The sequence below is a fragment of the Falco punctatus genome (genome assembly GCF_963210335.1).
Source record: "Falco punctatus genome assembly, chromosome: 5".
Taxonomy (NCBI): Eukaryota; Metazoa; Chordata; class Aves; order Falconiformes; family Falconidae; genus Falco; species Falco punctatus.
In genome coordinates, this window is record NC_137584.1 from 80,417,590 (window position 1) to 80,442,963 (window position 25,374).

The following is a 25,374-nucleotide window of genomic DNA, read 5'->3' on the forward strand; positions in this document are numbered from 1 at the left end:
GCCCCAGCCCCGCTCCCCCCCCCCCCCCCCCCGTGCCCGCCCGCCGCGGCGTGTGTCAGCCAGCCATGGAGCGGCCGCCGCCAGCCGCCGCCGGCTCCCGGGCAGCACCGGCCGCACCAGCGCCACCACCACCGGCACCCAGGGGAGGCGGCAGCGGCGGCGCGCCCGCCCGCAGCGCCTGGCGCCGCTGGGCGCAGTGACAGCGCCCCCTCGGCATCGCCGGCCCCCGCCTCCCGCCGCCGCCGCCTGCGATGCTCAGTGAGTGGCGGGGAGCGGGGACCGGCGCGGGGCTGCGGCCCGAGGTCCGCAGGGGACGGGGGGGGCAGCGCGGGGCGGGGGGGGGCGGTGCCGGCCGGCGGCGGGAGCGGGCCCCGGGCGTCCCGCCGGGCGCCTCGTGGCGGAGGCCCGCAGGCCCGGCCCGGCCCGGCCCGGCAGGCGGCTCCCGGGAGGCCGGCGGCCGCGGGCGGGGGCGCGGGCTCGGGTGCGGCCCTCGGGGGCAGCCGCGGGGGGGCGGGGGCGGGCGCCTGCCCTGGGGCGGGGGGGCTGCGCTCGTCAGGGGCGGGTGTGTTTTTTTGCCCTGGGTGGGCTCAGCGAGCTCCTTGCCGCACCGCTTCCCTTCCCATCTCCTTTTTGTTAATTTTTTTTCTTCAACCTGACAAGGGAAGACTTTCGCTTTCGCCTCCCCTCGGCCAGCGCCCCGCAGCCCCCCGCCGCCCGGCAGGCAGCACAGCCCGCGGCGCCCCGGGCCGGGCTGGAGCTCGGCGGGACCCGGGCCCGGCCCGGTTCTGCGCGCAGGGCCTGGCGGCGGCTCCGCGCCCGGGGCCGGGGGTGTGCGGGGGGCAGGAGCGAAGCCGTGTCCTGCCCAGGTAGCGCAGAGGACTTCAAAGGCATGAAGCAGCAAAGGGGTGAAGCAGCGCGCTGCTTGGCTCTGCCTTCGCACGTTAAGATGAGAAAAAAAAAAAAAAAGCAGCAACACTGAGGAATTGGCAGTGCTTAATCCGTGAGCCGAATCTAGGGCCAATGCGGATGGATGCAGGCTTTTCTAAAATCACAGCGGTTTCTTCTCAGCCTCTTTGCTCAATCGCCACTGCTCAGGCAAAAGCCACCTCTAGTTCCTGATACCTGCAGCACTTTTCCTATTTTGCACCACCACCACCACGCTGCGTCTCCATGTTGACCCATCATGTTTACTTGCCTCTTTTTCTGAATTGCAGCTGCTGCATGCGTGAAGTCCCTCAGCTCTAGGTCCACGGTTGTCTTCATATTAGTTTAGCCTTCTCTTGTTTATTCTGAAATTTTGTAACTCTTAGATGAATTTAACGTCACAAAATTAAAAATTAGGTAATCTAGAATTGTTGGTAGGTCCTAAATTTCACCTGTAGTGGGTGGTACTTCTCTGCCTACAACTGAAGCCTGAAACACTGTTCTCAGTAGATGGTTTTCAAAATATGCTTCTGATGATTGTTTTATTGGTTTTTTATGTTTTATAAGATTGCTTGTCCTTGGTTCTGCTGTGAAGCTCACTAATCTTTCCTCAGTCTGTTGGAAGGAAGAGGCTGCAGTCCCAGTGTCAAGACAGGAACGCAGAATCTTTAAAAGCAGCATTTCCAATACTAGTTTCCAGGCTTTTTTTCCTGTGTCTATGCTGGTAATGTTTCAGGGCCGTGGAATCTGCGTAAACCTGCACCTGAGATGTAGCATGGGCAGGAAATTAATTTCCTTGGCCCAGTGCTTAGTACCCAGCTAATTTCCAGCTTTTCTAGGAAAGAGGAACTTGTGATGCGTTTTGTATCATCAGCCGCTCCTCTGGGTTTCTTCAGTGGTTTTGGTTCCTCAAAAAAAATTAACCTAATATCCTTTTTTTTTTCTTTGGTGCTCCGATTTGTGACACTGCAGAAGGTGCTGCATTGTAGCTGTGCAGACTCCCAGTGTGTTCTTCTCTTTTCCCTTACGTATTTTGCTTATCAGTAAAAATGGTTAATGGCATTAGTATTTATTGTTCTCTGGCTGTTTGAGAAGAATGAAGCAGCTGGGACTTTTGAGCAACTGTTCAAGCTTTCTGCAGGCATGGACAGGGAACGCTATATGCTTTTCAGTTTGTTTCATATTTCAATGGTTATTTTCATTAATTATAGAATGGGTTGAGTTGAAAGGGATCTTAAAGTATCATCTAGTTCCAAGCCTCCTGCCATGGCTTAAAATTGTTTGGAGGTTAAAATGGCAGGATTGTCCTTTTTTGCCTTTAAACTCTGCATCCCTGACCTGTTGTGAACTGGCTCAGCTTGAACCCAGCTAAAGGCATTTTTGCAGCCTGTCCTTATGTTTATTTTATGATGTACTCTAATTTTGAGGGCTTGATAAAGAATATTTGTAGGAATGTTGGTTTTGCTTTTCTTGCACTTTTCCTGACTGCTTTCCCTGCTCCTTGTGACATCACTCTTTGTAATGCTGAGGGTGAAGTATAAAGGCAAGGTGAATGAAGAAACAAAGACCTGAAATGAAAGTAGAGGTGATAGTGTGGCTGCCAACGGGTGTTTCTCGGTGAAGATGCATTTCCTGTAAGGTAGTTCCTGGTCTGTCACCTGGGAGTAGGGAAAGATATCTTGAGGTACTTAACACCCACTACTGTGACTGCCCGGAGAAGTATAGAAGGTATGGGAAGGGAGCAGGAAGCTGTACAGATTGCATAAAGCAGCTGCGAACACTGCCTTACTAGCCTTGGCTGAAGAAGTGGGGCTTCCCTGTTATCCCCAAAGCTCTGAAAAAGGTCAGATTTGAATCAGCTGTCAGTGACTGCTCCTTTCCCAGGCCCTTCTCTCTTGCTGTTGAAATGTCTGTTCCTTGTGTTAGAATTTGAGACTACTGGATAATCTACTGCTTTTTTTGCCTATCATTTAAAATTTACTGTTTTCTCTGTTGGTCATGTGCTCACTCAGCAGCTTGAAAAGGCTGATCTCGGTGCTTCTCGTGTTTGTCACTGTCATTTCAAAGGGTCCTCTGGATCCTGCATCTTCCACACACCAATTCTTAGTTTCTCTGATCCATTATGAGTTTATGAGGGGAATTATCTGTAAATGTATGCTGTGCCACAACGAATAAGGGTTTTCCCACCAAATCTAACCTAGTGCAGACTGATCGTGTAACTGAAGCAAAAAAGTATGGGCAAGGATATTTCTAGGTGCTCTCTCTTTGCAATTGAACCACAGACCTGAGGCTGATTCGCACAGTTCTGACTGGCTAAACCACTTCAGAAACATCTAGTTGAATCTGTTCCATGCCATTTTGGGAGTGAGTTTCTCTTGGAATAGAAGCCAAATACAACCGTCTAGATGCAAACAGTTTTTAGACCTGAATTAAGCATCTATGAGAGCATCTCAAGTACAATTAAGTTGCTACCTAAACCTACGCTGTGTGGCAGACCGCGTGCAGAGGCGTTAATGTGGTCCTGGGCAGGTCACTTGTGCATGAGTCCATGCTGCTGTCTGAAATGCAGAATGGTAACATAATACATCGTGAAGTTCAGTTAAGGTTTTTTTTTAGGAGGGTGCTAAGATGCCGGTCCAGCCCTGTGTCCTCCCTTCTTTGTGGTCTTCATTAGAATTCTGTCTGTCTTACAGTTCTGTGCAGCAGAAAAAGCATTATGTTTGAGACAAAGTCTCAGATATAATTTCTTCAGTTGCAAGGAAGGTGAAAAGGAAGTTTGCTTTTGGAGTGGAAAAAGTTGTGGTTGAAACGCAGATTTTAATGGTGCTGTCTGGAAATGCTTTGAAAACTCCACACCTGTTGATGCCCTTTCCCCACCCTCAACCATTGTTTCACTTGTGAGAACAAATGGAAATCAAATTTTTAAGGTTTTTGCCAAAGCATATATGGGTTTGCAATTCCACATGTCTGTTTAAAGTAACTTTTGCTGAAACCTTGCATCCTCATCTGCTTGGAACTTCACAGAGGGCTTATTGTTCTAGCAGCTGAGATAAGCACTAAGTGTGTGTGCATGGGTATTAGAAAAGGCTCATTTATGATCATATTTTTAAAGCTGTCATTTTGTTAGAAATGCGGTTCTTATAAGGGGGGGAAGGGCATCCTTGTCTGTCTCTCTGAGAAGTTGTGTTTAATCAGGTTTAGCTACTCAAACCAGAAAACCTGTGTGCTTGTAAAACGTGTGCAGGTCATTGAGAGTGGGGCTGTAAGGTGTAGAACTATCTTGAAGCAAGCTTTACCTATTATTCTGGTAGAATGAAACTGTTGCTTAGTTCTGCTTTTTTTAAAGGTCTTCAGGTTATCTAAACTTTGGTGTAAAATAGATGGCTATTGCGAAAGTTTGGTGGCAGTCAGGGACGACTGAAATAGCAAGAGAGCTATTGCATTCATCTTACTGAGGTTCTTTTATTACAAGCCAGAGGCCAAAAGCTAGCATCAGGCTCCTTTCAGTATCGAGATACTACCAAGTGGTGTTTGTGAGGATGGCTTTCAAAATTTGTATAAAGGAAACATCAAAGGATTATTTTGAATTATTATTTCCCTAACTTTTGTAGGAGGGAAATCTGGATAGATGAGGGCAGGTGAAAAAGGCAGAAAACTCTGCTTTTGTTTTGATTGACCTAGGTATTTTTCTGGGGGCTTACCTGACTGAAGTGCCAGAAGTCTGGCTCTAACCTTTACGTTCAGGTGATAAGCTGTTGCTTTCTAGGCTCCTCAAGCAGGTATGCTTTATAAAGCATTATGATTCTCAAGTTTCCTTCTTTGTATATTAATTCCTCATTCCCTTGACTCTTCTGGAATTATTTTGTTGGTTGATCAAACATAGGAATCAGAAAACAACTGAAAAATACCCGAACTGCTACTATCAAAAATCAAGGAGGAGAAACATTCCCTTTTTAACGAGTTATTTTTAACAAAAACAAACGTTTCAGCTCACCACTGCGGTTTTAGTCCAGAATCCTCAAAAGTATTTTTGATTCCTCAGTGAAATTAGTAGAATTAGGCAGCAAAATACCTTCAGGGATCTGATTTGAAGTGTCTAGTTACGCCTTAGTACTGAGAGGCAATCGCCTCAAGGTTTTGTTTCATACTTGAGTAATGAAGTTGTTTGACTTCAGCAATGAAAATACCGAGCCGTTTGTTTTCTATCAGTTTTAATACAGCTGCGGTGTATGTTGATCTCAGTTAACTACACAGTTAGAGCCTCATCATCTCTTTCTTTTCTTTTGAGGTCATGAAACGCGTACGCACAGAACAGATTCAGATGGCAGTGTCCTGCTACCTCAAGCGCCGTCAGTATGTGGACTCAGAAGGTCCCCTAAAACAAGGGCTGAGGCTGTGTCAGACTGCTGAAGAGATGGCAGCTAATCTCACAGGTAATTCTATCGTATTTCCCTTGTGTGCTTCTTGGCAGAGTTGTGACAAGTTGAGTGTGTATACGTGAATTTGTCTGCACCTATGGACAGCTCTCCTTCTGAAACAAAGACACTTGCCAGTGTGAAGTTGGTACGTTACAAATGTTTGAAGAATGGAAATGTGGGTGAAAGTGTAACGAGGTGAGATTTGTGGTCAGTGAAACAGCAGGCTGAAATACCAGGTCAGGGTAGAGAAAATGTGTCTGTTGTATCCCAAAGAACATGAAGCCTGGTGAGCATTGGTTCTTTGGATCAGAGGTGAGAAGAACCTACATAAGGAATTAAGTAGAAGCAGGAAAAATCAGTTGTACCTTTGTATTCCAGGAGAGCTGTATCATGTGAAATGGAGGTGGTACAGGCTGTTTCTTTTTCTGGCCCAGTCAGCTTTCTAGTTGTGAAAGCTCTGCTCTGTCACTTTTTGGGGGAACAGGGGGGGACTACCACATTCAGTGGATGAGACAGTTGATTCTCCTGCATGCCCTTTCTCTTTCTTAAAGTCTTCTGAATCCTGTTAAGCCATTTTCTTTTTAAATCATGTCTGTGATAGTCTTCATTGTAATTATTTTTCTTACAACAAACTATGCTGCTGCTTGAGTGCATACAGATTTTGAATGGACGTAAGCAATGTGGAGGTTATAAAAATTAAATTTACTTGTGAAAGTAATAGAAAATAAATACTGGGCCAACCTTTCAGTGGAAGTGCAAGAAGGAAATACTTTCTGTTAATGAAACTGTTTAGATCATGACAGCATCTCAGGCAAAGAGTCGTGGATACCTTAGTTACTTGCGGTACAACTTGATTTGACAAAACATTTGTTGCAGTATAGCTCTGTGCTTGTAGCTAGATAAGATTGGATGCCAAAATAGGTCTTCCCACCTCCAGAGTATACTGCCATTGTTATAATCCAAATACGAGTGACTTGTGGGTAAATGTCCAGGCTGATCTCTCAGGGGCCTGAAAGCAGTTGTGTAATGTTTTGTTATGAGAAGTGACTTACATCTTCTTAGTTTTTTAATTTCCTTGCTCTTTTCAAAGTAATTATCAGAAGTTTGTTGTGACTCCCTGAAATAATACTGGGGGAGATAGGGAAGGAATGAAACCGAAGTAAAATGCTGAATTGTTTTTGATGGGCAGTTTTATGGGAGAGGTGAGTAGAAAGTCAGTGATGAAATGTAAAACTTGGGACCAACTATACTAGGAGGACACAAGAGTATCTGAAGTAGGAGAGATGAATTGGATTATAAGCCCTTGTATTTGCATATGGCATCATGGAGAAAAAAAATCTTTTTACCTTGGTAAAGAGTGTGAATGAGTGGTTGGATTTTGTCTTTTTACTAATCTTCCACCAAATGTTATTACTAAATTTCTTCTTATTGGTCTGTATCCTCTTGCCAGTACAAGGGTTTTGTGGCGGGTGATTCAGAACTTAGTCATCAGTTTTCATTAGAACTGAAAATGGTCTGCTCTCATGTATTCAGCTACTAACTCCTCCTTGTCAGACATGCTTGTAGTAAGCTGTCAGTATGCTACAGTTCCATGAATGACTGTTGAAAAAGAACAACCCAGCTTCTTGTTATTCTGACAACAGAGGCTGAAAATACTTTCTGCTGCAGTCATCTTAGTTTTGCAAACTGAATAAAAACTGGCCAGATTCTAAAGCCTGCGGTGCTTTATTTTGGGGAAAGCAATCAAACATTTTTTTCTGAAGATGTTTGTGCTTGTTCCTTAACCTTGCTTTTTCTTCAGCTCTTTTCTTTTGTTTGGCTTTAAATTAATGGAGTTGCTTACTTCTGTCTTCAATTGTGTGATTTCTTCCTTCATAGTGAAAACTGTCCTCTGATTGTGGTTTTAAATAGTTTTGGTTTTCAGTTTTACCTCAGCATTTTTTTTTGTCTTCTTCCAGAGTCTCATCAGTTCAGCCCTCCTCCATTGCTTCATACACATGCTGTATCTGTACAGCTCTGTTTTCACAGAATCATAGAGCAGCCCAAGTTGGAAGGGACCTCAAAGATGATCTGGTCCAACCTTTTGTGGGAAAGGAAGCCCAGATGACATTATCTAGCACCCTGTCCGATCACATCTGCAGTAAAATACAGCACAGAGCTTCCTCGTGACTATCCCATATTTCTGTAGAAAACTAGAAGAATATTTGAGGAGAGAATGTGTGACTAAGGAACAGGTTCCTCCAATATTGCCCGTAGTATACTATCAACATATAGGACTATCTGAAATAATGTAAAATTATGTCATCACACTCATGTAAAAGAGGAATCAGTTGCTGTTAAACAGTGTTTACAGTAGTCCTGCATTTGTTAGCTGAAAGCAATGCTGCTTGTAGCCAACACACAAGACCAGGAGGGTACTGCCTGAGTTAGGAGTGAGTTCCTTTGGATTTGCTATCAGGTTGCATAGCTGGCTGCGAGTACTGGAAGTGAAGTCAAGGAGCAGAAGTTTCCAATAGATGTTCTTGTGACCTCTGGGGAAGGTGGAAAATAAACTGTGGTGAATTTATTAATGTGTGGGAAGGCTATGGTCAGTGTTTTATTTCTACTAGGAGAAAAATGCGCTTGAAAATTTACTCTTGTTTTAGAATCAGTTGAGCTCTTGATCTTTTTTGCAGTTCTGGTTGGTGTAAAGTTTTGGGAAGGAAAAGAATTAGAATTTGAACTTGTTGTAACTGGTGTGTAGGGTTTGTTGGGATGGGAATGAGCTCTAGCATCATTACTGAAAGAGCTGGGCATACTTGCCTGATGATTACCTCATCAGACTGTTCCAGCATAGGTAGCCAAAGTTGATGTTCCTCTTTCGGAAGCATGAAGTGTATCTTCATTTTGGAATTAAGTTGTTTATGCAGAGAAAGTTGAATAAGTGGCACAGAAGGAGCACTTCGTAAAGCCAAGGACAGTAAGTTGGGCTTGCATGGCACGAGCTAGGTGGCAAGTCATTGTCATTCTTGCTGACATGAGGCCACCAGAACTCTGGGGAGTTGACACTTGTATATAACCCTGTGACACAACGTAAAAGGCAGCCCTCACATTTCTGGGTTTCTTTGCTCTTACAGCGAGTAGTATGAGTGAGCATTTTTTAGTTGCTACGTGTGCACCCATGCAGTTTACTTTCTCATGCTAAATGGTGATTATATTAATTTTTAAGTCAGAATAGCAGAATTTTTTATTCCAGCTGTTGAGTAATACCGGTATGTGAGCCTGGTGTTCTTACCAGTTTTGAGTTTCTGAAGCAGCCAGGCTGTAGAAAGTGCAGTGTTATCTGTGACTTTTGGCAGATTATATTTGTTTATTTCTAAACTGATGGGAGAGAAGATAGGGTATTGGTGCTGGAATCTGTATTTGTTTTTTCCCATGAGGGGATGATGAGTACAGCCCAGCTCTCTGTTTCCAAAGCTGAATTGAGCTTGCCCTGGAGAATTAGTAAAACATAGCTCATGTATTTCCCTAAGCTCCAGGAAGATAGACCTGTGTATTACCAGGGAGAGAGTGAGGGGAGAATAGCAACAGGCTGCCTGAATGCCATGTGCTGATCTCTTTTAAATTAGAAGCACTGAGATGAGCTGGAGGCTGGCCTATCTCTCTTTAGCATGTGAACATTTTATGATGTTGTTTATAGACTTCCAGGGCTGTCAGACTGTGCATGAGTCAAATGTTGGAACAGAAAATGATCAATCAGGAGTAGGGAGGCAAGGGCGGGGGGGGGGGGGGGGGGGGCGGGGAGCAAGGAAGGTGGCAGGGGAGACTGGAAAAAGTTGAAGGCATTAAGAGTGATGAAAATGGGTTTTGTGGGGGGGGAAATATGCATTGGGAAAAAAAGTTGGAAAGGAGAACAGTGAAACTCCTTGCCCTTCTGTGTTCTTCTTAGAAGATCTTTGAAGTTTCTAATCAGTGGTATTTGTATATGCTTAGGGTATGTTGGTGGGTGTACATAAACTTGCACAAAGATCCCTGTCGGATTCAGAGAGATGAGCAGAAGAGCAAAGGTCTGGTGCCAAAGAAGGAGAAGCCAATTCTCTCTCTAAATAGTTCAGAACCACTTTTATCAGAGTTGATACTGGTTCTGAAAATCAGTTTAACACCGTCTTAGGAGACCGTAACAACTGGGTTTGTCAGATACCAACTGTTCTTTATTGCAGAATCCTCAGGGAAGAAGACACATTTTGATTAAAAACTTCTAAGTGTTTGCTTAGAGAGTCAGTGTGTTTCCACCACCACTTCTGGGAGACTGATAAATGATGATGACTGCGATGAGGAATTTGAGACTTGGGTAGTGGCAGACCTTCTGTCCATGAAGGTTGGTGGGTCTCACTGAAAAGAAACTTTGTTTTGGAGAAAGTTGTAGATTGCTTTCCTTATCTTTTCTGAGTGTGAAGTAGTAAAACTGCTGAGTATCTTGTAAAACTGTTAAGAGATCTATGATGGTGTGATTCTGAATTTCTTGGGAACTGAAGGTTATGTTTGAAATCATAAAAATGTATTCTGGGGGGAGCAGGTGAGTTGCTGAGGTTTTTAGAGGGGTTTTTTTTAAGCTTTCAGTGTACTTTCTCATTCGTGTTCTGTCTAGGTTGTTAATGCCACGTTTAGATGCTTTGGACTATGTCATCCCAGGAATGTCATCTTGGTGGCTGCGTTGGATTTTATGAGAAGCTTTGTTTCCAGACACACATGTAAAACTCCTTAAATCCCGATCTAATTTTTACTTACTTTATTTCACAGTCCAGTCTGAATCTGGTTGTGCCAACGTTGTGTCTGCAGCTCCCTGCCTGGCAGAGCCACAGCAATATGAAGTACAATTTGGACGATTACGCAATTTTCTCACAGGTAAATATCAGGAAGCAAGGAAGAGGAAAGTAGCTGCCTTTTTTGTCATTTCAAGGAGTAAAGGACAATATAATAAAATTTATATAATCATGTCCCTAACAATCTTTAGATTTCTGGTTTTGAGATTGCAGTTACTACAATTAGAAATATTTGATGTTTTGTTGTCTGCTGCTGAGTACCTTTGGGTTTTGTAGATCGCTGACTGCCTGTTCTTATTCAAGCATTTGACATTTGCGGATCTTTTAGACAACAGCATATATATACAGGACGAGCAGGAAGATTAGAGTGTTTTATGTGAAAGGCAGATAACTTAGAAATTAGTGTAATTCCCTGCTGTCTCCTAGTTTAGGGGTTTAAATTTTATTCATAATTGGCTTATTTTTATGGTGGTCTAGAGTTTTAAGGGGGAATTTGTTCCCTTAAATTACTGGCTTTGAGACTGGAGGTGTATGACAGTAAAAAAATACTCTTGTTCCGTAGTGTGATGCAGAAGACAATAATTATTTTTCTTTTCATAGTTTTTTAATAATTAAAATAAAAGCTACACTTGGGAATGACCTTATTTCTTCTATACCTCAAATGTGGGAAGAAGAGAGCAGATAGGATTTTTAGAGAATGGTACCAAGGGAAGTGAGGTTGCCCCTCCTCCCACCTTTGGGCATGTCTGCATTTGTCCAGCGTAAGGATTTGATCCTAGTGTGTGTAACACTAGGATTAATATTCCTGATAGTTGTTCAAGGGAAAGGGAAGGAGGCAGACAGGAAGGCAGAGGCAGAAAATAGTGAAGTCTTAGCCTTGCCGCCTAGAGCAGTTCAACACCATTGGCCTTCAGTATTGGAAGTAAATTTTTATGGTTTAATGGATTTTTGAGAAGTATGATTGCTCTGTTGAGTGATCTAAGTGTCACTTGAGGAAGCGCTGTGCATGGTTTTGGTGTTCAGGTGAACTGTTTTCATCTTTTTTATCCCTCTTGCTCAGTTTTGGGTTCTTGCACGCATGAACTGCTGCTCTTTTTGCAAGGAAGTAACTTGCCAGGCAGCCATAAGGCACACCAGGACGCTTCCCATTTCTGTGATGCCTGTCCCCAGGGGCACTGAGAAGTGGGCAGGGGACTTAAGACCACTGAGTAGTTTAGGACTTATTCTAGAGGTCTCTAGTTCAATCAGCTGCTCAAAGCAGGGCAGGATCAGAGTTTGATCAGGTTGCTCAGGGCCTTGTCCAGCAAGGTTTTGAGAATCAAAAAATGTGGAGATTGTTCTGTACCTGGGGGCACCAGCTGCAGGGCTGATCAGTTGGATGAGAATTTTCCTTGCAGCAGCTTTCCTGTTGGCCTTTCACTTTTACTCTGAGGCTGGCTCCTTTTTCTCCATAATGACTCACTAGGTACCGAGGGCAGCAGCTGGATACCCCTTATTCTTCTCCACACTAGACAGACCCAGCTCCTGTAGCGTCTCTTCATATGTTCCTGGGGAACATTTTCGTCATTCCTGTTTCTGCAAACTTCCCATCTCTTCCCTTTTCTACCCCCCCACTGCAGAGTGAGGTGCTTCCCCTTGTTGCATTTCTGGACTAGAGCACCTTCAAAGAGAAGAGCACCTGCTTAGCTGCTCAGAGCTTTTACTACATATGACCACTGGTTTCACTGGCTTTGGCCCAGTTTCAGTAGGTCAGAAAGGAGAATGATGGCTAAGTATGCAAATACATGTGTGTACACTGCACACCACACAGACTTTGTGGTTACTTAAATAGAAATGGGACAGAGGCACAGTATGGACCAGAGAAAGTCTGGAAGAGTGCTCAACAGGAGAGGAAAAATAGCCTGATGGAAAGGGGGGGAAAGGAATATGCATTAATGAGTGACAGAAGGGAAGAACAAACTGAAAAGAAGCAATGCTGTTTAAACACCAGCAATGCTGTTTGAGGATCAGCAATGCCTATTTTGTTCCAGTAATGTGGACCATTTGGTTCTCTGGTAACTCGTTGTGGCCCTGTATGTTGCCATGGTGTTCTGCAGCTGGGCTCGGCTCCTTACAGCTCTGCAGCCAGCTGAACATGGCAGGAAAACAGCCCCAAGAAGCTGGAGAAGGAGGTGGGGTGGAGCTGTTGTACAGATTAGCCTCTGCAAGGTACAGCACAGCCTAATTGGGAGATTGTTACACTGTGTACTGGGAATTACTGCTGGGATTTGCCTTGGCAGAGAGAGGGGAGAGAGAGAGAGAAAGCATGCACATGAGCAGGCACAGAAATAAAACAAGAGCGCAGCATACTGCAGTACATTTTGGAAACCAGCTTCCCTTTCCCTGGAGACAAATCAGTTCCATCCAAAGCACCACATGCAAGTTTTATCGAAGCTGAGACGGAAAAAAGCCACCAAAGTTAAGGCCCACACAAGCTAGGTATATAATGATGACTGAAGCATGTTAGATACTATTTTAAGTATAATGAGTAAATTTTAAAGGCCATTTATTGCAATAAACAGAGGGCATAGTTTTTCTTCTTAAATAAACAGGAGAAAAATTCAGCTGTCGTGTTTTATGAGGTAGTATTTTAATAGCTGGCCCACACTTAAAAAGGGTTTTGAAATATCTGCATTTTGTTCTGACAAGGTGCCTCACTGACTTGAAAATCTCTATTCAGATCTGTAATAGGTACCATGTATCCCATACACAGGTGACAGAAGAGGTTCACTTAGATGCCCCAACAAAAGTGTTCTTTTGCTTGCTCTCTGATGCTACTGTCCAGGCTTTTTGCAGTAATTGTCCTTGTTCTGTTTTATTCCCAGTAGAACGTGGATTGAGAAATCATTCAAAGTTTGTTGCTCTTTTTTATATAGATTCAGATTCACAGCACAGCCATGAAGTGATGCCTCTTCTGTATCCCCTCTTCGTCTACCTCCATCTGAACATGGTCCAGAATGGCCTAAAAAGCACAGTGGACAGTTTTTACAGCCGCTTCCATGGCATGTTCCTGCAGAATGCCAGCCAGAAGGATATCATTGAGCAGTTGCAGACTACCATGACTATTCAAGATATCCTGTCCAACTTGAAGCTCCGGGCTTTTCTGGACAACAAGTATGTCATCCGCCTTCAAGAGGACAGCTACAACTACCTTCTTCGCTACCTCCAAAGTGATAACAACAACGCCCTGTGCAAAGTCCTGACCTTGCACATTCACCTGGATGTGCAGCCCGCCAAGAGGACTGACTACCAGCTCTATGCTGGTGGGAGCTCCTCACGCAACGAGAGCAACGGCCTAGAACCCAGTGATGTGCCAGCTTCCATTCTGCAAAATGAGGCGGCGCTGGATTTACTGCAGGACAGCATTAAACGTGTCAAGGACGGGCCCCCTTCCTTAACGACCATCTGTTTCTATGCCTTCTATAACACGGAGCAGTTGCTGAACACTGCAGAGATTTCACCAAATAGCAAGCTGCTGGCTGCTGGCTTTGATAATTCGTGTGTGAAGCTGTGGAGCCTGCGTTCCAGGAAGTTAAAATCTGAGCCCCACCTCGTTGATGTGTCCCGCATCCGCCTGGCTTGTGACATCCTGGATGAGGAGGTCTGGATAACCTTCCCCCCACCCCCTCTTCCCCCAACCCTTTCTGTCGAGGTGTTTTGAGCATTGCTTTGTGGAGTATCTAATACTGTCTTAGGGGACTGTGAGGCTGTCCTCAACCTGCCTGCCTTGCCACACAAATTTTATAGCTTGCTTGTGGCCTTGTTCTTTCCTGCAGTAGTTGTAAATAAATACTGCACCAAGGTGCAGTGAGTTTGTGCTGGGGTCATAGTTTGTTAGTCCTAGGTGCTGATCTTCCAGCTGTCCTTGAACAGACGACAGTACACAGACAGCCCAGTAAGGGCAGATGACTAGAGAAGGCACCCTTTCCTGAGGAGCACAGAGCCTTCTTCTGGATGGGAAGATGAAACACAGAGATGCAGGCAGTAAAAACACTGTGGTGAATGAAGACTAGAAGGAAAATGGCTCAGAACACCATATCAGAAGGGTGGAGAGCAGGGGAGAGATGCAGACAGAGGAAAATAAAGACAAAGTAAGGAAGGAGCCAAAGGAGACTGGTCTGAGGCCTCTGGAAGAAGGAGAGATGCCTAAGTGCAAAATTCTATTTCAGGAATCACTTTAACCAGAGGTGAAGCGTTAGCATGGAAAAATTATGCAAAATGGCTCTGCTAAGGAACCTGCAGTGTAGAAACTTCAGAGGCTTCCCACTCTGGAGTGCTGGAGACAAGGACAGGGATGTGTGTGCCTTCACATGCCAGGCTAGATAGCATCTTCTCATTTACTCTTCCCCCCTCCCCCTCTTTTTTCTTTTCTGCTTTTTGCCTTCTAGTCCCACCCTTTCTCCACTCTTGCCAGAGCTTCCCACATAGCATCTTATATTTGGAGAGACTAGAATTTGTGACTCTTTTGTTTAATCACTTCTCTTTTGCGGGTGGGGGCAGCGGGAACCCCCCAAAAAAACCCTCATTTGCTCTTGTGTTGAGCTTTTAGCAGGGGAAACATCCTTTTTTCCACTGTTTTTTCTTCTCATAAAAATTACCTAGTGGCAGGGTTCTGTTTATTTTGGAAGACTGCAGAGAGCTTTCTGTATGCCAAGATCTATGGTTAGGGATTGCTTTGTTAGTCAGCTTGAGAACTGGAGGCAGGCATCCAGGTGAGATAGCACAGTGGCATGCTCACTGCTTCCCAGGTTAACCCTTTCTGCAGGGTGAGCAGGTAAGTGGGTCAGACTAGCCCAGGATAGAGCTAGGGACTTGTTTTCATTATAAGCTGCAACAGCTCGTAGGACGTGTGACTGTGTATTGCCTGTCATGGAAACCAAAAGTCAATAACCTGCAACAGAGGAGAACTTCTCTGGTAGATCAGCAGGTCACCTCCTTTGGCTCCAGACTATAGAAAAGTGAGATATTGGCAGGTTATCAGGAGTGTGTATTAGCTTTTTTTGGCACGTAGGCACATACTTGCATATTGTACGTGTGTTATGAAACAGCCGTGGAAGCTTGAGTACAAATGGCTCTTGTTGGCTGTTTAATATTTTCTGTGTCCTGCAGTATTTGTGCCCAGGTCTAAAACCAGAAACTGGTCAAAGACCAGCACGGATCATACTCATCATTGCCCTGAATGACTTCCAGCACTGACAAAACAAATAGCAAACTGATCAGGAGTTCAAAGTTAAAGGAGGACATCAGCCTGAATGCATTGCTGGTTACATGTCCCAAATGCAAACGAAAGCCTTTAGACTACAAAGGAAATAAATCCCAGTGTCTGCAAGCCCTAAGTGAAAATACACAGGCACCCACAGGGTCGCAGGTGGGAACAGACCAGCATCCACTTGGGTGCCACGGGAGTGGAAGCCACGGATACTAAGACAGCTCAAACAAGACCACCCTGACCACGCTGCAGCTATAGTAATGCAGCTCAGTGTGAACAGGGGCTGTTTCTCAGACTGTCACTGCAGTCTGATCGACAGCAATGCACAGTGATAAATCTGATGAAAACTTTGACAAAGATCAAAAATTCTGAATGTGCTTTCACATTACTTCAGTGAGTTCTGTAGAGTAACTTGTGAGGATGTTAAACTTGATTGGGTTTTGTAAGGTTTCTACATGTTGCTTGTTTCGCTTGATGTCTGTATAGTTTAATTAGCTTTAGGTACTGTATTTAAATAGTAGTGCCTGAAATAATTACTCTGGTTTCTGATTTGCTGCAAGCAAATAGGTCTTTCTGTTTATGAAGATACAGAAGTCTAAAACTGTGCTGGTTTCAGTGGATCTTGTTCAGGGTGGCACTAAAACCGCACTACTGGGTTTATTAACTCTTTTTGTGTATATACATATAGGTATATATATAAAAATGACGTTGAGACTTGGCAAAAGTGTTAAGAGAACGTATTTTTTTCCTAGACCACATAAAGCCTTTGCGTCACTAAGGACAAAGTTGTCTGCTCGGTGTAGTGAGTATTGCTCAGTGTGATGCCCCAGTGCACTTCACCAGTGTTGCCTTACTTCTTGGAAACACAAGCAGCTTACCATTTTGAGATAAAGTAATTCTGTTTTCTTTATGAAGTGACATTTGTGAGATGCTACTATAATCTCTTTTACTTAAGGTCCAGTACAAAAATGCAGTTTTGCAGCTGTGCAAATGGACGTATTGTCTGTCTCTTTGCAATTTTGCCATGCTCATGGCTGTACTACGTAAATCAACAACAGAAAATAATATTCTCTGTTCCAAGCCACAAGAGTAGCAGCCTTTAAATTCTGTGAAAACTAAGACTTGACCGTATTCAGTTCTGCTTCTAAGATTCTGCTTTTAAGTGGCAGTGGTCCTTCAAGTGGTAATGAGCAGGGATGATGCTGACACTTTGGTGGATGGTAGGTGGGAGGGAATTCTGGAAGGAGCGATAAGAAATGTCCTGCAAAGACAGCCCATGGTATCTACTTCTGCATCTTTCCCTGCTAGGAGTTCCCTACTATAGGCAGATAAGAGATCTTTCCCTTTTGACATCTTAAGAACACTGCAGGATGAGAGAGATCACAACACCCAGGGAAACCTGTTACTAGTTAGAAAAAAAAGGAGGGGTGGGGTGAACTTTTGTTTTGTTTTTTCGAGGTTATCATTGTTGCTTTTTCAGGCTTACTCATTCCCTTGAGGCTTATGCTGGGTGGAAGATCAAGATAATTTTTGTCAGCTAGATAATGTTTGCTGCTCACAAGGTTAAGTGCATCAGCAGTACATTTTTAAGGGTCCAAATGACTGTCATGCAAAATCCATTACTGATTTAAGTAATAGCTGAGGAGTTGGGCAGTCTGTCCATAGGTGTACCATTTGGAAAGTGTCCTGTGTAACAAAACATGCCAACGTTTTTGGTCTTTCCAGTTTCTTAATAACATAATTTTGGGGATTCCTATACTTGCTCAGGAAGTTTTCCCGTTCACTGTTGAAGGGTAAATTTGGTTTTTTAGGTTGTTTTAGTAGTATTAGTAGGTGTTCTAGTTCTATCCTACTACTTAAAATCTGTTTTGATAGTACTTCTTTTCAAAATGGATAATTCAAACAGTAAAAGTTAGCTTTTAGTGTGTGTGGATTTAGGTTATTGATTAAAATAGGCTTATGTAACTTAATTTCTTGTCCATTCCAAGGAAATACAAATTGTTCATGCTAACCTCGAGCAGCAACCACTTCAGAAGGAGCTAATTGATATCTGGGTAGTTTCCAGTGGTATGTTACATCCAGGAAATATATTCAGTGTGTGGAATTGGAATCCTGAAAAAATACTATGAAGAGGGATTTCCTGCCTCCCTGCTGATTTGTAACACAGGTTGCAACCTTCCTATAGCTGCTGCAAATACATACCTACACGGTAGTAGCTGTGGGATGCAAGGAACACCGTGTTTGATCTGACAAAGAAATGAAGCTTGGTTCTGCAAGGCAGTAATTTAGTGGCTGCATTTCAGCTGCTTTATTAATTCGGTCAGCAGACTTGGATAGGGAGGAAACAGAAGAATTCAGCGACTCGGAGGCGTTATAGGCATACTGGGTTTGGTGAGCTATAATACAGTGTGCAGTTGTTATATTAAGTGGGTTTCAAACAGAAGTCGAAGTAAGACTTGCAACCTGTGACTGTGTAGGAGCGTGGTTTTGAATGCTGCAGAAGGCGTTGACAAATAAGCTGCTACTGTAATACAAGAAGAAGAGTACATGCTTGTAAGAAAGAGTATGTGCTTGCAGGCAGCCCAAACAGCCCTATATGAATTTGGAATCACAAAATTAAGTACCTGGACTTGCAGAATTTACAGAAACTATAATACAATATAGGTAAGTTAAATGGGCTTCCACTGGTAACTTGTCAGGAATCTTATGGTCATAATTAAATAGTATAAAATGCTGCAGGTGTCAGCCTCTCTCCTTTAATGTGGTTAACAGCCTAGAGATGCTGTGGATTCCAGCAAGAAAAGGTCTATCAGAGGTAGAAAAAGCAATTTGAATAAGAATGGGGCTTTGCATGCTAGAGCCTGCAATTTCTCTCTGCCTTACCTCCATAGCAGAGATGAAGTTGGCTCCCAGCCATATCATAAAACTCGCATGGGCACAGACTACTCTGAAGAGAATTAACATTGCTAAACACAGCTTGCTGCTTACTACTTAACACACAGCTGAGATGGAGAAAGACAGCGAGCTAGTTAGCTCAGACTTTGCTCACTTCTGATGTGAGATTTGAAACCACTGGAGGAGAAGGGCTTTCAGGACTACTGTTAAGTCTGAAGCAAAACTGTCTGTGGATCCTGAGGTCAGAGGGACGGGAGATGTCATGTCAGCCAAGAGAGCTGCTGATGACACACCGGCTTGTACTGGTCGTCAGCAGTCCAGCAGCCCTGGGGAACTGTGTTTCCTCTTGGGGCAGGAAGTGCTCCTTCTGCAGGAAACGGGCCAGTTGGTGATGATAAAAGTTAAAGGGGCTGCTCACAAACAAAAGGGCGTTGTGTTATATTTGATGTGCACAGATTGTCTGTGGATGAGTGTTACTGGTTCAGTACTGAGGAAGAGTGTCTGCCTGATAGCCCCAAGGAAGGCTGATGTCAAGCTGCTTACACAGGTGCACCCCAAGCCATGGTTATCATGCACTCTGTCAGTGAGACCTCAGCTTGTCAGGCAAGGACACTCTCTTGAGCTGAGATGTGTTGAAACTTGTAGGCTCTGAGTGTTGAGAGGCGCTACTTGAGTAGACTCAGAGGCTCTTACCCTCCATTGGTAAGCACAGCTCACTGAACAGTTTTTAAACATGAAAGCCTTTACTTGACTATTTGCCCTGGTACTTGAATTGGAGAATTACAGGATAAAAAGGTTTCCAGTGCCATCGTTTTTGTGTTCATTCACCTTCTACCCAAAAACAGATCCTTTGATTAAATAAGCTGCATACATTTGCTGTTCTTGAAGGATGAGGATGTGAAAGCCTCCTGACGGAGCTTGCATGGAGAAATAGGTATTACAGCTTAACTGGGTTTCTGTTCACATGTGGGACTAAAAATGTCCAGCAGACACCTTGTCAAATATGCTTTGTCTTTGTCTCCTGCCTTTTAAGGTATCTGTGTTTCTTTTTGTCTTCTGTGAGATTCACTTCCAATAATGACCACACCAAAGAACAGACACCAAGATCTGTTTCAAGATCTTAGCTAAAAGTTTGGTTGAGAGTGGATAGGGAATAACATATGTTTTTAGCAAACGGAAAAATATCATAAAATATCCTTTTTTCCCCTATTTGCACATAGTACCAGGTTAAGGTGCCTTCTGGGGTAAGCATGAGGCTACCCAAAATGAAGATAAAACCTTTATATAAGTCTTATCTTGCCATCACTTTCAGCATTGACCTAGATGTAGCAAGTGCGCTAGCAATGTTTGTGCCTCAAGAGTTGCACAAAACGTGCCATGTCTAAAATAACTTCTTCTGTATTAACATCCGCCTGTTTTCCTCATGGTGGTTCCTGTATTTGTTGAACAAATAAACATGCTTTCCTTTCTTGTTTCTTTTTCCCCTCCCCAACCAGGAGGAAGAGGACGACAGCGCAGGCACAGAAATGAAGATCCTGAGAGGACACTGTGGACCTGTGTATAGCACGAGGTTCCTTTCAGACAGTTCAGGACTCTTATCTTGTTCTGAGGACATGTCCATCAGATACTGGGACCTTGGGAGTTTTACAAACACTGTGTTGTACCAAGGACATGCCTATCCTGTCTGGGACTTGGATATTAGCCCCTGCAGCCTGTACTTTGCCAGTGGTTCCCACGATCGCACTGCGAGGCTCTGGTCATTCGATCGGACGTACCCGCTGCGAATATACGCAGGCCATTTGGCGGATGTAGACTGTGTCAAGTTCCACCCCAATTCCAATTACTTAGCAACAGGCTCCACGGACAAAACTGTGCGCTTGTGGAGCACTCAGCAAGGCAACTCAGTGCGTCTTTTCACAGGCCACCGTGGCCCTGTGCTAGCACTTGCATTTTCTCCCAACGGTAAGTACCTAGCATCAGCGGGTGAAGACCAGCGGCTAAAGCTGTGGGACTTGGCATCAGGAACTCTTTACAAAGAACTGAGGGGCCACACGGACAACATAACCAGCCTTACTTTTAGCCCCGATAGTAGTTTAATTGCTTCAGCGTCGATGGACAATTCAGTCCGGGTCTGGGACATTCGGAACACTTACTGCAATGCCCCTGCAGATGGGTCTTCCAGTGAACTGGTTGGTGTATATACCGGACAAATGAATAATGTACTGAGCGTACAGTTTATGGCCTGTAATCTTCTTCTAGTGACTGGAATTGCACAAGAAAATCAGGAACATTAATTATTTTTTTTCTTAGGGAAGTGGGTGGGTGTATTGAATGCCAGAGTCCATTGCAAGCTGAGATTACTGACTGTGAAACACTTTTCTTCCTCTGTCCCCTTGAAAGGCATGTTCAGAGTGATGAAAATGCTTTAAAATGTCTTGTCCACAAAAGGCCTGTGCTGTTGAATGGAATAAGGAAAAAAGGAGAACTGATAAAAATATGTATGCATTCTAACCTTGAACTTGTAAGGATGGGGACAAGGGGAGTAAAGCCAGTAGCTTGGGGAAACCAAAAGCCTGGTCCAGACAAGTGAAACTGCCAACCAGATAAGCTGCTGACCTGCACTTAAATATCCTGCATTGATTAATGGGCACATGTTACCTACTGTTAACTGAGGCTTGAGTGTGTGGAGAACTACTGGCCCAGTGTGTTTTGTTTGTTTTGCTTTTGTTTTCCTGGTATTGCAGAGGACCAGCATCTTAAGACCCCTCTATTAAAAGAACATTATCTATTTTCTAAGTGATAGTGGTCCTAAATATTACAGCTCCCTAGAGCACTTCTGGAATATTTTGGACTAGCTAAAGTAGAAAATACCATCTTTCTTTTTAGCGAGGGGATGGAAATCTGACCTCAGTTGGGGCCCATCTCTGCATTGTCGTTTGGGTTTGGTTCCTGGTACTAGCTGTGATATTTGTATTTATGTTCCATTAATTAGGAATCTTTCTGAATCTGGTTGCACTGTGTTTTGAGGATGGGAAGACAGTGGGGGTAGAGCAGTGGTTTTAAGGGTAATAAACAACTTGCTTTGTCTGGAGGGAGGACACAAGAGAACTGAAGCGGCTGAGTTTGGACTCCTAATGGAAATGAGGCATGTCAATCCGCCACTGCACCTCACAGAAATATTTCCGTAAATGGAAATTGGCAGTCTAGGGAGAGGGAGACAGGGAGAGACAACATACAAAATGACATGGGAAAAAATAGTATTACTAAATTATTGTGCATAAACAGAGGCAGCTCTGCCAGTGTTGGATTTTTCTCAACATGTTGCAATATCAGTTTCATGAACACTTTGTGAGATAAGTCATCAGCATTTACAACAAGGATCTGCAGAAAAAGCACGTTCTAGTTTGTCATTTGGAGAGATTAAATATTTCTGCTTTCTGGAAAGAGTTATTTTGTATTTTGTTTTCTATTAAAAGCATTTAGTTTAAAAAAAAACAACATGGTTTGGTCCCTTTCTGGGAAATTTGCTCTGACTTGCATGGGAAGGAGAGGTCAGGAGCATGCTTCTCTGATGCTGCTTGAGCCAGAGCCCACTTGGCACTTGGAGGCTGAGTCTGGTGGTCTCACTCACTCGGTGCATGCTATTTTAATAACCCCCTGCTTGCTGTCCACGGAGCTGACTTGGCAGGTCACAGAGTAGGGTGTTGACACAGCTTTGTAGGTCAGCTAAAACACACGGGGAGGGTCTAGGTGCACCCTGAGGTGATGTTGTACACCAAAAGGCCTCATTCTGTGGTGCTGCATGACCTGTACTTTGTGGTTTGATGTTCTTTCGAGCAAAGGCACAATCCCAGTATATTCTAGGCAGGCTGTCAGTATTAAATGGTAATTCCCTTCAGTTTACCTCAGACTTTCTGGACTTTCATGAGCAAATGCTCTGAGAACACCCAGACAATGGCTCACAATTGCCTCTTTTTTTTCTTCTTTTTTTTTTTTTTTTTAATGTCTGCTTACATGTTGGTAAATGACCAAAACCTTTTATCAGAAAAGTGTTTGACCTTTCTGAGATCAGAGACAGCACGTGCTGCAGTTCAGTTCTGAGAGTACCAGAAGCCCCTCTGTACACCTAGAGTTGAATGCCATTGCTAATCTGATGGCTGGATGTCAAAAGTGTGAAGCAGCTCAACAATCTCAGACCAGGATCAGGCATTTGAAAAAAACAAAACAAAACCACCAATATGGGAGGATGGTTTTATTGCTGATGCTTTGTGCTATGCGGATTCTAAAGAGACCTTCTCCTTCAGATCTATTGAGGTGATACTGCTCGCTAAACTAAACACATTGTATTGTTCAACCTGTAGTAATCTCTGTGTTAGTTTTGAGTGGTTTTGCTTGATTCTGTAGATTCTAGCCCAAAGATTTCATTGTGAAATGACTGCTTTTATATCATAGCAAAGTACTGAGGTGCTTCGCTGAACACCTGTGTGAACACCTAGGGAGGATATGGCTCACTAGTGCTCACTGGAGTTCATTTAGCTGTTTGTTCCCATATGTCCTGAGCAGTGTTTAGATTTAGAGCAGTTGGACTTTAGTGCTGAAGTAGAGCAAACAGCCACCAAAAGGGAGGGTGGGGGGGTGAGATGGACAAGGAACAAAGTTTTCCTTTAACATCTGAATTCTACAGTGGAATTTTTATTGGTTTTTATTGGTTGGGTTATTCTAAAGTATTTTGCATACAAAAGTGACAAGTAAAGAGACTCAGGAAGCAAATCCTATTATGCATAGGCTAAAAGATGTGAAAGTGATTTCTGAGGTGCTGGAAAAACAGTATCACTAATGATGCACTTTGAACCTATACTCTGTGGACAGGTTTTGGTGCTCATGGAATGTAAATGTTTGAAGGCAGGAAGCCAGGAAACAATCTAGACTATGTAAGAAATGTGTGCAGTTGATTGACAGGCTGATTTTCAAGCTAGAACAGGGAGGAAAGTATGAGTGGGAGGAAGGAATACCATTAAGTCTAGCAAAATTTGGACCATAATCTGTGTAGTTCAGAACTAAGTCTGCATTTGCACAGGCCCCTTCCTTACTCTATTTTAAACTTATCATAAACACAAAAGCATTTTAAGTTGATATAGTTAAGGACTCAAATATTAATAAGCATCGTAGCAGGGACTGTTGCTGCTTGTGAGTGTGCATAACACAGTTCTCAGTCATGTAACTGGGTACTTCTTCCCCTGCAGAGCTCTGCCCACTTTATGCACTTCCTGGACAACGCACAGTGCACTGCATGGTATCAGCCAGTGGCTAACAGGAGATGCTTGGAGAAGGGGTATATAGACAGTGGTCTTTCCATGGTTCACACAACTCCTGTCTTCCCACAGTTATTGTTGGGTTTTGGGTGTTGTTTTTTCAGTAGACCTCCAGAGCTGCATACTATGTATTTGCAGTAGCCACTGATGGATGTAGGTTCCATTAAATTTGTCTCATCCCTTTTCTTAATCAGCTATATACTTGTAACTTCCACAGTTTGTTGCAGCAAGAAGTTCTACACCTTGATTTTATAAGGGGGGGGGGGAAGTTCTTCCTTGGTTTTGACATCCATTCCTTAACCTCTTGAATTGATAACGACAATGAACAGCAAAAAACTTTTTCAAAAGGTGTCAGGTAGTCCAGGTCACAGTAAACACAGATAAAACTGAGGTACAAGTCCATGCTTGGTCACAGAATACTCATGAAAGGGAAGTGTTACTTGCTTTAATAAACAAACGGCTACACCCATTGACAAGTCTTACCTTAAAGTTGCCCTTCCCACTGTGGGCACTGGCATCTCCTGAGCAGTGTGCTGCTGCACTGTTCAGTCTAAACATCTTAACTTCCCAAATGGTGAAGTTCATTCTATCCTTCCCCATTCTGGTTCCCTTGTGAAAAAGCTGTCTCACAAGTGCTTTTTAAGTCTAAAAACATTTTACAGAAGTGATACTTCCGTTAACAGATCCTTCGGGTTTGCCAAGAAAAATAAAAAGGACTTCAGGCCATTTTGGTAACCTTGTTTCAACTGCTGCTGACTTTGTAGTCCTCCAGGCTCAGCAGGTTCTTCAACCAAGTCCTGAAATGGCCTTCCTTCTGAGTGGTGTCTAGTTGCTTGTGGTGAGCCAGGCTCTAAAACTGTAACATTACAAGACACCAATGTGACAGTTAAATTAACTGCCTGGATGTCCCTTGCCAAAGACTATCCCATCATGCTGCACGTTAGCTATGGGGTTTTTTAAAAAGTACTGGATAGGAGCCCAAACCGACTGAAATAACTGAACAATGCTCACCATGCTCAATGTATTTCAAGTACAAAATACTGGTAAAGTTTGAATGCTCACCGTGCTCAATGTATTTCAAGTACAAAATACTGGTAAAGTTTGTCTCCAGACTGGGGCAGGGGGTGGGGGGGTGTTTGGTGGTGGTTGGTTTTTTTTGTTGTTTTGGGTTTTTTTTCACAATTTTAAACTTGTGTTTGGCTTTCTGTTTCCTGGACACAGCTCTACAACAGCACTAAGCAGCAGTTGTACAGAGAAGGTGGTATATTCTAAGTTTAAGACAAGGCATTATTTACTGCATCTGTCATCCTGCAGAAACATTTGCGACAGTGAAATCCTTGAACGAGGCAGCTGTGGAAGCTATTTCTATAACTTGATATCATAGGTGTTACTCTACAACTAAAACATGATCCTGTTTTCAAACAGGAGAAGGAATCAGCTGCATTAAGGTGAGGGTCAGACAAGGAATAAGACTTCTTCAGAAGCCTGCTTTATTGGTAGCTCTGCTTTCCTGCCTAGTCCAGATCTTTGCAGTTCCATTTTGGATAGAATTGTCTTCTCTCTGCATAGTTGTGTGGTCCTCAGTGAAGTCATGGTCCTCTGTTTAGGTACTCCGACAAGCTTGATGGTAAAAATGTTTTGTCATACACAGCCAGCAGATGAGCTGAGAACAGGGCACTTAATGGTGTTTGGTACTGTGCAAGCATATCAGCACATGGGCAGCGCTCCTCTGACACTGCCTGAGAACAGGAGGAAGGAATTCCTTCTGAATCCTT

The 25,374-nt window shown here is 43.7% G+C and overlaps 1 protein-coding gene across 1 annotated transcript; it reads left to right on the forward strand.

Moving 5' to 3' along the window:
- The first annotated feature begins 26 nt into the window (after positions 1 to 26).
- Positions 27 to 21,731, forward strand: TAF5L (TATA-box binding protein associated factor 5 like). The gene is made up of 5 exons (XM_080388885.1): positions 27 to 258; positions 5,213 to 5,357; positions 10,122 to 10,226; positions 13,060 to 13,784; positions 19,784 to 21,731. Exons 2-5 carry the CDS (start codon positions 5,216 to 5,218, stop codon positions 20,579 to 20,581), a joined length of 1,770 nt encoding a protein of 589 aa, XP_080245011.1. The 5' UTR covers positions 27 to 258; positions 5,213 to 5,215; the 3' UTR covers positions 20,582 to 21,731.
- Positions 21,732 to 25,374: the final 3,643 nt, after the last annotated feature.

What these genes read in the sequence shown, in the direction of transcription:
- TAF5L (XM_080388885.1), top strand. Translation starts at nt 5,216, where the DNA reads ATGAAACGCGTACGCACAGAACAGATTCAGATGGCAGTGTCCTGCTAC. An exon ending in GATGGCAGCTAATCTCACAG is followed by an intron (nt 5,358 to 10,121) that starts GTAATTCTATCG and finishes TTTATTTCACAG; the next exon opens with TCCAGTCTGAATCTGGTTGT. An exon ending in ATTACGCAATTTTCTCACAG is followed by an intron (nt 10,227 to 13,059) that starts GTAAATATCAGG and finishes TTTTTTATATAG; the next exon opens with ATTCAGATTCACAGCACAGC.